The 15,885-nt window shown below is 34.8% G+C and overlaps 1 protein-coding gene across 1 annotated transcript in view; it reads left to right on the forward strand.

Annotated features, from left to right (window-relative positions):
• NHLRC2 (NHL repeat containing 2) overlaps positions 1-15,885 on the forward strand; it is a 59,557-nt gene that overhangs the window by 21,345 nt on the left and 22,327 nt on the right. The window contains exons 4-5 of the mRNA XM_029932608.1: positions 733-854; positions 8,926-9,055. Coding sequence (XP_029788468.1) covers positions 733-854; positions 8,926-9,055 — 252 coding nt within the window. The remainder of the gene's footprint in view (positions 1-732; positions 855-8,925; positions 9,056-15,885) is intronic.

Below are 15,885 nucleotides of genomic sequence, written 5' to 3' on the forward strand. Positions count from 1 at the left end.
AAGAGAGAAAGAGGAAAGAAGAGAGAATTCTAAGCAGTCTCTGTGCTGTCAGTGCAGAGCCCAATGTGGGGCTTGAACTCAGAAACTGCAATATCATGACCTGAGCTGAAGTTGGATGAGCCACCCAGGCACCCCTAAACTAATTTCTAAAATGTTTGTTTATTTTAGAGAGGGCATGCATGAGCAGGTGAGGGTTAGAGAGAGAGGAAGACAGGATCCGAAGCAGTCTCCAAACTATAAGCTCAAAGCCCCTACATGGAGCTCAGACCCACAAACTGTGAGATCGTGACCTGGGCCAAAGTTAGACACTTAACTGACTGAACCACCCAGGCACTTAATAAATAAATAAACTTGAGAAAAATAATAAAAAATAGAAATATTCTCTTCTGATATATGCTACTAAAGTGCACTAGTGACATTACTCAGCAAGCCCTATCATTAGCAAACTTTACTCTTGTAAAAAATAGATCTTGGGAAACACTTTTTTTTTTTTTAGGTAAAAATATCATGCTACTTATATTAAAATCCAAGCTCTAAATACTGTTTGTTTGTTTATTTAGGTTTGATTTGCATATGTTATAAAAAATTACTACCACAATAGGTTCAGCTTATATCCATCTTCCTATGTAGATATAAGAAAAGGAAAAGAAAGGGGAAAAAAATTGGGGGTGTTTAATTTGAGATAGATTTTTAAGAGGAAAAAATTTGTCTTGTGGTTATCTTGTCTTTTAGGACCCAACCCTGGAAGAAAAGATGGAATATTTTCAGAGTCAACTTTTAATTCACCACAGGGTGTAGCCATAAGGAACAATACCATATATGTGGCAGATACTGAAAACCACCTTATAAGAAAGGTAATTTTTAATGACATTTTAATACTCCTAATTAGAAAAACTGGTATTTCTGCATTAAATATTTGAAATTAGAGGATAATGCTTAAACCCCTCAAGTCCTCTTTATTCAGCTTTTTTCAGAGGTACTTGTTTTAGTTTTTTTCTTAGGGGTCTTATTTTTCTGTGTATCAGCCTATAGTTCAGTCATGTCCTGTTCTTTTTTTTTTTTTTTTTCCTAATTTTTTTAAAAAATTTATTTATTTTTGAGAGAGAGAGGGACAGTGCGAGCAGGGGAGGATCAGAGAGAGGGAGACACAGAATCCGAAGCAGGCTCCAGGCTCTGAGCTGTCAGCACAGAGCCTGATGTGGGACTCGAACCCATGAACCATGAGATTATGACCGGAGCCAAAGTTGGCAACCAATTGAGCCACCTAGGTGCCCCCTGTTGTTGTTCTTAATCCTTTTGTTTCAAAGTGCCTAATCACCTAAAACCTCCTTGTTGTGAAGTATTTTCCTAACCAATGCTTACAGAGCGGTGCTTTGTCCTTTTTTCAGTAATATTTTCTCAAATCTAGAAGAAAAATCATACCACTCCCACCTCCTTTCACATTTTATGCTTTGCTTGGAAATACGTATAATAAACAATCTTAAAATTTGCTTTATTTCTTATAAAAGTTATATATGGTCTTGTTTAAAAAATAAATTCATACATAAAGGTAAAAAAAGGCTCATACCATCTATTTTAGCTTTCCCATTGTTAAAATTTTTGTCTTTTCAGTGATTTTTCTGTCCTATACAAATAAATTTGTATTTAAAAGAGTGTCTTTAGGAATGCCTGAGTGGTTCAGACCCCTGAGTGTCCAACTCGGGGCTTGATCCCACACCCCTGAGATCATGACCTGAACTGAAACCAAGAGTCCAGCATGCAACCACTGAGCCACCCAGGCGCCCCTCTTCTGCAGTTTCCTTAAATTTGTTTTCCATATTAATCATATGAATGATATGACTGCATCATATCCCATTATTAGAAGTACCTAGTTATTTTAAACATTTCATATAAGTGAATAGTTTGGCTATAATCCATTGGTCTTTAAGTTGGTGTCTTCTTAGAAAATAAGTTCATCTCGCCCATCCTGTGTATACACATTGTTCATATACTTCCTTGCTTTTCTCCCTTTTTCTCCCTTTTGGTATTTGTGCCCATTTGACAATATTATCACTTCATATAATAGGAAAAAATATGGATGAAACCTGTAATACCATTGCAAGGTAAATTTCCATGAGGGAATGAACATTGATTTTACTGCTGAAATTTTAAGCATGTAGAACAAGGTCTGGCCCATAGTAGGTGTTCAGTAGATATTGGTTGAATGCATTTTTTGAGCAAATAACATATTTAATGAAGCATTTTCTAATAATGTATATTCCTCTTAATATGAAAAAATGTTATATGAGGCAAGGATTTTGTGGATTTGCAAATTAATCAGATTTATTCTTTGGAAGTCTTGGAGACTTTGTTCTTAGATACTGTAATACGTTAATATATAGTGAATACATTAGCGGGGGAAATCTGTGAAGAATTTCTAAATTTATTTGACCAAGAAGCCTTTTTTAGGCAGACCTTTTCGTAGGACTCATGATTTCATAGTATGTCATGATTTCCCATTTTAAGAAAAAGTGATTTTCTTTCGTTACCAAGTCATTAAAGGTCAGTGTTTCTTTATCACTGTCTTTTCAGGGTTGTATGTTTGTATAATTCATTGTAGTGTCCCAGATACTAGCAAGGTGTTAAAGTTGTAAGGAACTTAGCCCACACCATTCAGGGTGTACTTGTCTTTGTTAAATTCTGTGTTCTTTCTTTTGCCTTAGAACTTAATGAGATTTGGAGTATTCACTGCATTTCAGATATTTTTTAAGTAGCATTATCACAACAAATTCAGATCACATGAAGTTATTTTTAAATTATGTGACTTAGTTTAGTGTCTGCCAAAAGTAAGGTGGGATTATTTCTTCCTTTTTATAAATCTATAAAAATATTTACTGTAGTTTACTTTTAAGACCTCATTTCCAGAGGATTGATCATATGTTCATATTTTACAGACATCGTTGTTTCCTGCAGAGCTGACTCCTGTTTAGAATAATCATTTAGTAATTCATAAATTCATTTTTAGCCCACTCTCCTTCCCCTGCATAAACACACCTGCAGCCCGCCATTCTGTTATGTTCAATTCATACCTTTCCATTTGTGTATGACCTTGTGAAACATATAGTGTTAGTGTGTGTTGTCTAACTGTATTGTGATGTATTTTACATAGCACTTATTTCAAGTATATAATTGAGTTTTTAGGAAATTTATCAGGTTGTACAACCATAACCATAAATTGTTTTTAGAACATTTCCATCCCCCCACCCCTCCAAGAACCGTCATGCCCAAATCCAGTTAATCCCTAATTTTAGGCCCAACCCTAATCTACTTTCTATTTATAAATTTGTCTCTTTTGAACATTTCATAGAAATAGAATTATATAGCATATGGTCTTTTGTGTCTGGCTTTTTTTTTATCCTGAGTAATGTTTTAAAGTTCATCTGTGATGTAGCATATCTGTGGTTTCTTCCTTTGTATTGCTGAGTAGTATTCCATGGTACAGATGTATACCACATTTTGTCTCTCCGGCAGTTTATTGACATTTAATGTGTTTCCAATATTTGGCTGTTACAAATTTATGTAAAAATTTTGTGTGGACACATATTTTCCTTTCTCTTGGGTAGATACCTAAGTAACGGAATTGTTGAGTCATATGTTTTATATCTTATGTTTAACTTCTTAAGCTCTTCCACAGTAGCAGCACCATTTTACATTTCTATCTGCAATATATGTGAGTTCTAATTTTTCCATATCTTCACCATTATTTGTTATTTTCCACTTTTTAAATTCTAGCCTTCCTACTAGGTGTAACGTGGCCTCTCATTGTGGTTTTTATAATTATTTCTCTAATGAGTCAGCATGTCAAGCATTTGGTCCCATCCTTATGGACAGCTTTTATATCTTCCTTTGAAAAGTGTCTATTCAGATTCTTTACCAGTTTTTTAACTGGGTTGAGTTGATTATTGAGTTATAAGAGTTCTTTATATATTCTGCGTACAAATCCCTTATCAGATAGGTGATTTTTCAAATACTTTCTCAAATTCTGTGGGTTGTCTTTTCACTTTCTTAGTCACATTTTTTGATGTAGAACAGTTTTAAAATTGAGGATTCCCAATTTTTTTTCTTTAATTGCTTAGGCTTTTGGTGTTTATGTAAGATTACATTGCCATATCCAAGATCATTAAGATTTACTTCTGTGTTTTCTCTGAGAGTTTTATAGTTAAGGCTCTTACAGTTCAGTCTTTGCTGCATTTTGAGTTTATGTTTTGTATGTGGTGTGAAGTAGAGGCCCAACTTTGTTCTTCTGAATGTTAATATCGGGTTATCCCAGAATCGTGTATTAAAGCGACTATTCTTTCTCCACTGAATCGCTTTGGCAACTTTGTAGGAAATAATTATTCATACATACATGGGTTTATTTCTGAACTTTCAAGTCTATTCCATTGAACTATATCATTTCTTATGCCTATACCACACTGTTTTCATTAGTGTAACTTCTAATAAGTTTTGAAATCAGGAAGTACAGGTCCTCCCACTTTCTCCTTTTTTCAACATTGGTGTAGCGCTTCTGAGTCCCTTGCAATTCCATATGAATTTTAGGATCAGCTCATCCATTTCTGTAAAACCTTATTTGTTTCTCATATAAATAATGATGTTGTCTCTGAAAACAAATGGCACTTTTATCGTTTTCCTTCTTGTTTTTCCATATCTTGTTTTCTTTTATTAATTGGTGACAAGGGGCACCTGGGTGGTTCAGTCAGTTAAGCATCCAACTTCAAGTCGTCATGATCCCACACTTTGTGGGTTTGAGCCCCGTTCTGACAGCTCAAAGCCTGGAGCCTGCTTCGAATTCTGTGCCTGCCTCCCTCCCTCTCTGCCCCTCTCCCACTCATGCTCTGTCTCTTTCTGTCTCTCTCAAAAATAAATAAAAAAAAAATTTTAAGGGGCGCCTGGGTGGCTCAGTCAGTTAAGTGTCCAACTTTGGCTCAGGTGATGATCTCACGGTTGGTGAGTTTGAGCCTTGCGTATGATTCTGTGAGCTTACTTTAAAAAAAAATTTTTTTTTTAATTGATGGCAAGAACCTCAATTGCCTTTAAACATTAGCAGTGATAATAGGGTATCTTGTCATGCTCGTAATCTTAAAGTGAGTAAGTTTTCTCCAGAAATTTAATATTTTCTATAACTTTGGGAAATAGAATTATTAATGAAGTTAAACTTTCTATCTAGTTACTAAGAATTATATAATTTTATCAAATATATTTTCTACATTTATTGAAATATACAGTTTTTTGCCCTTAGTGTCTTGATGTAATGTATTAATAGATTTTTGATGTTTAATCATTTTTTTATTTCTGGAATAAATCTTACTTAATCATGAATTTCTTTTTAAAAAGCCACATTGGATTTGTTTATCCCAAGTTAGATCTTAATATTTTAAAATTCATGTTCATAAATTAAATGGCACTCTATTTTCTTGTGCTGTTCTCACCTGGTACTAGAACCAGAGTCACACTAACTTCATCAAATGAGCGAATTAGTTTTTGCTCTTTTTCTATTTTTTGGAATAATTTGTCTAACATAGGAATTAACAGTTTTTGAATATTCATTAAAACATCTCTGGAACATCCCCTGGACCTGTGGCTTTTTGCAAGGGTAATTCTTTATCACATCAGTTTTTGATACATTTCTTAAATCAAGATGTATTTTGAGGGCCCATCCCTAGCTCCCTATTATATTTTTGCAGATTGGGTTCAGTAAAAATATGGATAAGGTTACACTGATGAATAGTCCTTACAGTTTCAGGAGAGTATAGAACAGCCACTAAAAATAATGCAAGAGGTCACTGCCTAATTAAATCAATGTAATAACCATACAGTTGCTTTGCTAGATTAGGCATTAAATGTTTTTTTTAATATTTATCTATTCATGATAAAATTAGTAAACTTGAAATGGAAGTGAATGTCCTTAATATATAAAAGGCATCTACAAAAAGCTTATATCTATAATTAATGCAAAATATCAAATGCTTTCCCTCCAAGATTGGGAAGGAGGCAAGGATCCCCATTCTCTCCACACTATACTGGAAGTACTAGCCACTGTAATAAAGCAAGAAAGCAAAAAAGCATACTGGCGAAAAAGGAAGAACAACTGACTTTATTTGCCAATGACATGATAGAAAATGTAAGAAATCTATGAAAATACTACCTGATCAAATAAGAGAAATTAGGAACGTTGTGAAATACAATCTTAGTATAAAAACATCAGTATTTTTACTATTATTACTATACTTACTATTACTGATACTAGTCATAGTTAATTGGATTGGAATTTTTAAAATTCTGTTTATAGTACTAAGCAAAAAACAAAATATATAGAATAAATTTAACAAAAACATTCAAGACCTAGATACTTTAAATTATAACATTGCTGAGAAAAATTAATCTAATATTGGATTAGAAGCCTCAATGTTAAGAGTCAGTTCTCTCCAGATTGATCTGTGAATTCAATGTAATCTCAATCAAAACTCCATTGGGTGCTTTTATTTAAGATATTGACAAGTGGGTGCCACTATTTACATAGAGGTACAAAACAAAGTATTATATCTAAAACAGTCTTGGGAAAACAAAGTTAAAAGACCCCCTTATCTGATTTAAAGACTTACTATAATGCTACACTAATCAGGACACTGTGATACTTTTAAAATGATGTGTAGATCAGGACAAAAGAATGGACTGTCTAGAAGCTCATACCTGCACGGTCATTTGATTTTTCAAAAAGCATCAAAGTAAGCAAGAGAGAAAGGAAAGTCCTTTCATCATATTGTACTTGAACAACTAGATACCCAAAAGGGGGGGAAAGAAACATGACCCCTACCTTACACCATATACAAACAGCAGTTCAGGATGCATCACAGACCTAAATGTAAATGCTAAAATGATAAAGCTTTTTGAAGAAAACATGAAAATCCCTTCATGATTGGCAGGTCGGCAAAGATTTCTCAAATACAGGACACAGAAACAATAATCATAAATGAAGAAATGATGAATTTAAAATTCCTCATTAGAATTTGCATTAGAGGATGTAAGATTGACGACAAACACACAAAGTGATCAACATCATGGGTTAGAAAGGAAGTGTAAATTGAAACCACAATGCAATGCTATAATGGCTAAAATTAAAATTAAAAAGACGGACAGCACCATAGGTTGGCAAGGATATGGAGCAGTTGGAACTTTCATACATTGTTGGTGGGAATACAAAAGGATAGACCACTGAAAAAAAATTCTTCTGGCATTTTTTTATATATACTTCTCCTATACCTGCCCTGTAACATGGCAGTTTTAGTCCTGTGTATGTACGTAAGAGAAGTGAAAACATAGGTGCACCAAAAGGGTCATACAAGAATATTGAGAGCAGCCCTATTTGAAGGCCGCAAACGAGAAATAACCCAGGTGTCCATCAGTAGGAAAATAAGTAAATGAACTGTGGTATATTCCTATGGTGGAATACTGCTCAGTGATAAAAAGGAACAAACTACTTATATGTGAATAAATCTCAGAAACCTGTTAAGTGAAAGAAGCCTCACACAACAGAATCCATATAGTTTGATTCTCTTTAGCTGAGGTCTTAGATAAAACTAACCTGTGATGGAGAAAAACGATACAGTTTGTCTCTGGAGGTAGGATTATGTGGATGGAGGCATAAGGGGACTGACTGGAGGGAAGATAACGTTCTGTCTTGAAGTAAGTTAGGGCTACACAGTTTTATGCACTTAGGACAAGTCATTGAATGATACACTTGAGATCTTTGCATTTTGCCCCAGAAAAGGGAACTGAAAAGAGACGGACCTCTTATCCATGATAAGCAAGCTGGAATATTTAGAGCCTGTGTACAGATGTTTACAGTTTACTTTGAAATGCATCAAAAAGTATAAATAGATTGAAGGGTTGATAGCTCCATAAGCTATGTGATAAAGCAAGTGACATGTTGATAGTAGGTGTACAGAGGTTTGCTGTAAAATTCTTCCAACTTTTATGTTTGTTTGATAACTTTGATGGTGAAATGTTGGGGGAAGGATCTCAGGAGATGAAACCAAAGCATTTTAGTTTCAGTAGAGTTGATTACTTTTTTGGTTTATAAAGTAGAGGCAGTATAGTGTAGTAGAGCTAGAACTGCCTGGGTTCAAATCCAGATCCTCGATTTAGTGGCTGTGGGATCTTGGAAACCTGCTTTATGATTATGTGCCTCAGTATCCTCAAGAGCAATCAGAATCACAATCACAGGACTATTAAGAGGATGGATGAATGGATGACTCTTGGATTAGTACCTGGTACCTGTTAAGCTCCATTTTTGTCAATTACTAGCCAAGCATAACTGAAATACATATAGTTAATTTTAAGAAACATGCATTTTTTGGGAGTGCCTGGGTGGCTCAGTCAGTTAAGCGTCGCAACTCTGGACTTTGGCTCAGGTCATGATCTCGCAGTCACAGTTGCGACCTAATCATGGTCATGATGACTGCACTGGGTGTGGGGCCTGCCTGGATTCTCTCCCTTTCCTTCTGTCCCTCCCCCACTTGCACATATGTGCTCTCTCAGAAAAAAAAGAGAGAGAAGCATGCATTTTTCCAGATTTTGCTTTGAAATTTGGAATTATACTTTCTTTCAACAAACTTTACAGTTAAGATGAGCTCAGTACCAGTTCTGGTAGAGGCTTTGGTGAGGGAGGGGGAACAGGAGGGTGGGGAAATGAAAAGGACTGAGTTTTGCACATTTGAGTATCAAGCTCACCCTATACTGTACTTCATTAGCCTTTTCTTTTTTTTGGTTAAGACTATTTGTGTTGCAAAAACTTTCTGTATGTTCTATTGGAAGTCCTCATGTACCAAAAGGAAAAAAAAATCCCAAAAGTAACATGCATTGCATAAAACATGTTAATTTCTGTAGATTGACCTACAAGCTGAGATGGTGAGCACTGTCGCCGGCATTGGAGTTCAAGGTACAGATAAAGAAGGTGGAGCCAAAGGAGAGGAGCAGCCCATTAGTTCCCCCTGGGATGTAGTTTTGGGGGCATCAGGTATGTAAACTTTTAATATTAAATATAAGTTAACTTTGCTTAATAAATGTAATATTTTTAAGGTATTCTGGGGGCATTCATTGGAATTAATTCTAATTGCTAGTTATTTTAGACTTTTATTACCTATGGTGGGATTTGTTAATTTAAAAATAAAGCCAGCAGTGTGTATTGTGATATATAACAAATTACATGCTTACATGTTGTATCTTACACATTCAACAGACTATATATATATATATATATTACTCTAATGTTAAAACATGTCAGCTTAGCTGCAGTTTCCAGTTAATACAGTCCTGAGTATTCTTAAATTCGAAAGTTTGTAGTTTCAGAACATCAGATGATCATTAACTATGGTGTTTAATGATGTCTTTTTATTTACTCTCAGTTTGAATAGAAATCAAGAAGGGATAGCTGCTTTGTATTGAAATACAATAGCTCCTTTTAGTCAATTAAAAAAATTGCTGAATTATGTTGGTATTGAAAATGAATGAGATTTGTATTATCTTTGTAATCTTTATTACCTATATTGATTTACTAAAAAATAATCTAGCATTCGTATGCTTATTTTTCATTGACCCTCAATGATACTGAGATATCAACATGTCTAAACCCAGAGTAATGAATAAAGAAAATTAGTAGGATCCATTAAAAATGGTATTAGGAACTAAATGGTTTGTATGATCTGAATATATTTATAGAGTGAATAAGTGCCAGCTTAGTTTAATGGCACATTTGAGACAGTTTCCTATTATGATGTTAATTTGGTTATAATTCAAAGACCTTAATTTTTTCCATTGTGATTAACTTTATAAAGCCTTTACTATTCATAAAATAATTGAATGAACTGGTACTACTGCACTTAATAATAACTTAGGTAGTTTGTGTAAGTTACTTTTGAGAAATTTGTTTTTGGAATTCTGTGTCCCAGTAATCATGAAGTGTTTTGGGGGCTCAAAGGAAGGAGGACTTGGGAAGGTAGAGCGAGCATGCGCCCCAGGTATGGTCAATAAGGGGTTATGTTATATGCAGAGAATTTTAAAACAGTAGTAAAGCACGCTACAGTCTGATTTGTGTCCCCGTGTACCCCTAATTCTAAATAATATCAGGGTTAAAAATATCCTATCTAATAGGACTTCTCTGTTGCTCCTGCCTCCTTGCCCTGGATATACTACTGAGCAATTTGAACATAAATCTTAGAAAAACAGTCTGAAACCTCTCTCTCAGTAGACGAGTCAAAGTGGGTGAGAATTGTTACTTTGGTATGGTGTCACCCTCCCTCATGGAAAAAAGAACTGTTCTCCCCTTAGTGTCTAAGCTCTGAATGATTTAAAACTAACAGTCAGTATAGCAATTCAGTATTTGATATTTACATTTTGCAACTTATAACTTGTATTTACTGTATCTGTTAATAATTGCCACAGAAACACTTCATAAGACATCATCCCAAAAACCCCTACAAACCTAAACCTTTATTTCTCACTCACATATAGGTTTCAGGTTCAGCTGATCAAGGCTCAGCCTGGGCTTGATTCCAGGCTGTTTCTTGGGTGTAGATCTGCTCCATTTGTTTCTCATCTTCCTTGGACCAGTAACTGTCTAAGACATATTCTTTTGGCAAAAGGCAGGAGCACAAGAGTGTAAGCCCAGTTACACACATTTTAAGCCCTTGCTCGTATCATATCTGTTTACTTACTGTTATTAAGCAAATCACATTACTAAGCTCAAAGTCATGAGGTGGGGATATGCACTTTGCCTATAATGAGGCCATGGTAAAGGTGTGGATGAATTAAGACAAGTAATTCAGTCTGTCACATAAATTAGAACTTACATTGCTTGAAAACAGGATATACTTTACCAGGTACTATATTTAGTTGGATTTATTTAGTAGCGAAGGAGTACTTAAATCTAGGCTAAAAGTTTTTCATACATTATGGCATGGAATCTCTGGTTGTTTATTTCCTACTGAGAATGCATCCAAGCTGCTTTCTAAGGAAAATCTGGGCTCTAGAGACAAGCACCCTCTTTGCTTCCACCTGGACTGATGTGCTAGGATGTATGTCTTTATTAAGCTCAGTTCTCAGTAAAGGAAGTGAGTCCTACCTTAGCTCAACGGATCATTAAGAGCATATGGCTCTGTGTTTCACTTACAGCTTAAAATAGCTTCACTCCAGGTACTTGGCAGGAGGAGTCATCTTCAATGCACTTAAGCTTAACACCCTTCAAAATGCTCAGAGCAAATGGTTTTCAAGCACTGTATGAAGGACCTATAATCACAGTGACTACTCTAGTCCAAGAGTTTATAACCTTGAGTCATACACTCCAGGCATTCCGGGTTAGGGTTTTTGAGGTACTTAAACTTCCCAGAAACTCTCTAAGATTTGGAGGAATTTCTCAGAATTTCAAAGTCGTATGTTACCCAGGAAACATTTTAAGAGCCATTGCTTTTAAGTTACTCTAAAATCTAATCCTGGATTAATGTTTATTGTCAGAGTATGCAGAAATTGCATCATAGGATGTTTGTTGTTACAGTTGTTTTTGCTAACTGTATTTTGGCATTGTCATTCATTAAAAAATATATAGACACGTAAACATATATCACATTCATTTATATCTATACGTGTGCATGTGTGTTTCACATTGTGTATTCATCAAAACACAGTCCTGTGGGACTTGTTACTATTTTAACTATAAAGATTTGCTGGTAGTTCACTGATTACCATATAAATTTCTCTACTAGAGAATTTTTTTCCTGATCTCTATATTATTTTTTCCTAAGTATCAAGTTTGATTTACACTCCTTGATAATTTGAATATTATAACCGATTGTATCTCCTTTGTTGTTTTGATTATCAGAAAACTTAGAGACTAATTATCTTGAGCAAAATATAATGGAAATGTGGAAACATGGCATTCATTTTTTGATATTAGTACAGTTGCATTTTTTTCTACCCTATTTACCTATTGCTTTAATTTCCTTATTTTAAATTTATTTATTAGTGTTTATTTCTTTGTAAACTACCTGAATCCTTTGTGGAAATAAAAGTAGAAGTAAATATAGTAGAATCCATTACTGAAGTGACTCACTATGGTAATTGATCCATATAGGAAAAAAGTCTTTTAAATCTGGGAATCATAAAAGTAAAAATGCTTTCTTTTAAGAACTATAAATGTACATATTTTAGCCAATCTTTTGATGTAGGACCACAGCTTTTTTTTTTAATGTTTATTTTGAGAGACTGAGAGAGACAGAGCATGAGTAGGGGAGGGGCAGAGAGAGGGGGAGACACAGAATCCTAGGCGGGCTCCAGGCTCTGAGCTGTCAGCACAGAGCCCGACACAGGGCTTGAACTCACAAGCCACGAGATCATGACCTGAGCTGAAGTCAGATGCTTAACTGACTGAGCCACCCAGGTGCCCCCCACAGCCTTTTCCTTACATGGCCCCTGATAGTCTTGTACCACTCAAAATATATTGTTTTGGTTTCTTTAAAGTGTGATGAGAACTTTGAAACCCTGCAAGGAAAGCTGAGGGCTGAAATTTTTTTAACCTATTCTTTTCAATAGTCTTTCCTCACTTAGTTTAACAACAATTTGACTTAGCTATTTTCATTACGTCTTTCCAAAGTATTCAACTTTGTTTTCATAAAAACAACTTTCCATTTGCATTAATATTTAATTGGCTCATGTACATATATATATATATATATATATATATGTGTGTGTGTGTGTGTGTGTATGTAAATTATGTAATTGTACAACTGGTTTAGGCAGATGTGGAAGTAAATGCACCCTGAAAGGGACTGGCTGAGAAAAATTGTTCTTATAAACACATAAGGTTTTTTTTGATACTTTAAAAGAATATATCTGAAATTCTAGCATAATTAGGAATTTGAGAAAGTATGGAATTATCAAGAGGAAAACATGAAAGATAGATTAGGTGTTGTCATATCTTCATATATTAGGCAGCTCCGCGGTGCAAATAATGGACCACTGCACAGCTATCCCTAGCAGCACAGACAAGTGTCTGGCATTTATTGAATGAAAAATCAAGGTACAGAGGAGAACTACAATAGATTTCTTTTATAGAAAATTGAATAGGAAGCAAGACTATACAGTTGACCTTTGAACAGTGCAGGGGTTAGGAACACCGACCCCCTACAGTAAAAAAAAAAATCTGCATGTAACTTTGACTCCTCCAAAACTTAACTACTAATAGCCTACTTTGATCGGAAGCCTTGCCAATAACATAAACAGTCTATTAACGCATATTTTGTATATCATATATATAATATATTGTATTTTTTTAATGTGTATTTATTTTTGAGAGAGAGAGAGTATGAATAGGGGAGGGACAGAGAGTAGGAAGACAGAGAATCCAACAGGCTCCGTGGAACCCAATGTGGGACTCTAAACAAACCATGAGATCATGACCTGAGCTGAAATAAAGAGTCGGACTGAACCACCCAGGAGCCCCCTATATACTATATTCTTACAATAAAGTCAGCAAGAGAAAAGAAAATGTTAAGAAAATCATAAGAGAAAATACAACTACAGTTCTATACTATATTGATAAAAAAAAATCTGTGTACATGTTCAAACCTGTTTTCACGGGTCATGTGTACATTGAGAGATCCATGGTCAAATTAAAATGTAAAAGAAGAGAATGAAAACCACGAAGTTTTAGACTGGTGGTTCTTTGTGGGAGGATATGTCTATATCATGTCTATAACATGTATATAGCATGTATCCATTTGAATGCATACTTAATTAAAAATTGAACTAAAAGAACAGCTTAGGTAAAGATAATGAAAAATAATGAAGACAAATACACAGCTGAATGTATATCTTACCAAGAGACCCAGTTAATAAACAACACACTTTAAGAGATTAGGGAGGGGCCCCTGGGTGGCTCAGTCGGTTGAGTGTCCGGCTTTGGCTGAGGTCATGATCTCACAGTTCGTGGGTTTGAGCCCCGCGTTGGGCTCTGTGCTGACAGCTAGCTCAGAGCCTGGAGCCTGTCTTTGGATTCTGTGTCTCCCTCTCTCTCTGCCCATCCCCTGCTCACACTGTCTCTCTTTCTCTCTCAAAAATCAATAAAACATTTTTAAAAATTTAAGAAAGAGATTAGGGAAAGGTAACTTGAAATACCTCTGATCATTTTAAATATACATGTAATGTGTATATGTAGATACATGTGTATTTTAAATAGTGACTGAGTAGTTAGCCTAATCATGCCATTACAGTAATAAAAGCATAAAAACAACAAAAAGATTTTTACAAAAGAGATTGTTTCATCTTTGTTCATTTTTTCCTCACTCTAAATATGGTCAGAGCTTCATAATGCACTAAAAATAACTACAGCAAATTCATATTTTTTCAGAATCTGCCATGTTTCTAAGAGATTTTTTTATATACTAAAGGTCAGAACCCCTGCTAGTCTCTAAGTACTTTAGACTTTACCTGATTCAGAATAATTTGTGGAAAGGACGGTGTGCCCGAATCCCATTAACCTTCCTTGGCCCTTCAGTCAGCATTTTCCTTAGATATAACTTAGCTGTTCTTGATGATTGAAATCCAACTCTTTAGTAAGCTAGTCTAAAAATTTACAGTATTGGTACTTATGTGCTTAGATAATATGCTTCTCTAACTTCCATTAATGTGCTGTGAAACACCATAAAAAGCATCCTCTAAGATACTCAGTCAAGAGGTTTATTATTGAGGAATAAATTTTATACAATGTGACTGATGTGTTTTTATTTTGGTAAAATAAAAACAATTTTATATTTAAAATTTGAGAAGAGTTTTTTATTATCACACTGACTTTGTATTTATAAGATTTTTTTTTAGTCAGGTTAATGAGATATAATTTATAGAAAGTACATTTACCCTTATTGGGTATAGGTTCTGTGAATTTTGACAACCGTACAGTCTTACAACCGTTACTACAATCAAGATACAGAATATTTCTGTCATCCCAGAAAGTTTTCGTGCCCCTTCGTTCAGGCTCCTTCCCACGACTTTACCACCTGCCCCAGCTACCAGCAGTGGCCTATTTCTTGTCCTCAGAATAGTCTTTTATGTCTGACTTCTTCCTTTTAGCATGATGCTTTTGACACTTGTCCCTGCTGCTTTTCTCAGCGGTTCTTTTTTATTTTTGAGTAGTATTCCATTGTACGGCCGTACCGCAATGTGTTTATTCACTAGTTGGTAGACATTTCAGATCTCTCTTGTTTATGGCAATTATGATGAAAGTGTCTATAAACATTTGTGTACGGGTTTTTATGTGGACATATGTATTTCCTTCTCTTGGGCAGATGCTTAGGAATTGAAATTGCTAGGTCATATGGTAAGTGTATGTGTAGTTTTATAAGAAACTGCCAAATTGTTCTCAAAACTGTTTTCTTAGAATCCCAAGTGTCCTTCTGGAATAATACTGCTTTAGTCTGGAGAATTTCTATAACATTTCTTGAGGCACATAGCTACTGACATTGATTTCTCTTGGCCATTTTTTTTAAGGGGAATGTTGGGGGTGAGGTGTCTGAAAAAGTATTTAGCTTTTATTTTTGAAAGGTATTTTTTTACTCTGTGTATAAGTCTGGATTGAGGTTTGTTTTTTGTTTTTGGGGTTTTTTAAAGATATTTTGAAGAAGTCATTCCATTGTCTTATAACTTACACAGTTTTAAACAAGAGGTCTAATTTAAGTATGTTCCTTGTTTCTTTACATATCAAGTATTCCCCCCACCCCCTTTGTCTGCCTTCAAGATTTTCTTTGATTTTGTAGCTGTTTAACTGATAAGTCTAGGAGTTATCCTGCTTATAATTCTGGA

The sequence above is a fragment of the Suricata suricatta genome, chromosome 2, assembly GCF_006229205.1.
Source record: "Suricata suricatta isolate VVHF042 chromosome 2, meerkat_22Aug2017_6uvM2_HiC, whole genome shotgun sequence".
Lineage (NCBI taxonomy): Eukaryota > Metazoa > Chordata > Mammalia > Carnivora > Herpestidae > Suricata > Suricata suricatta.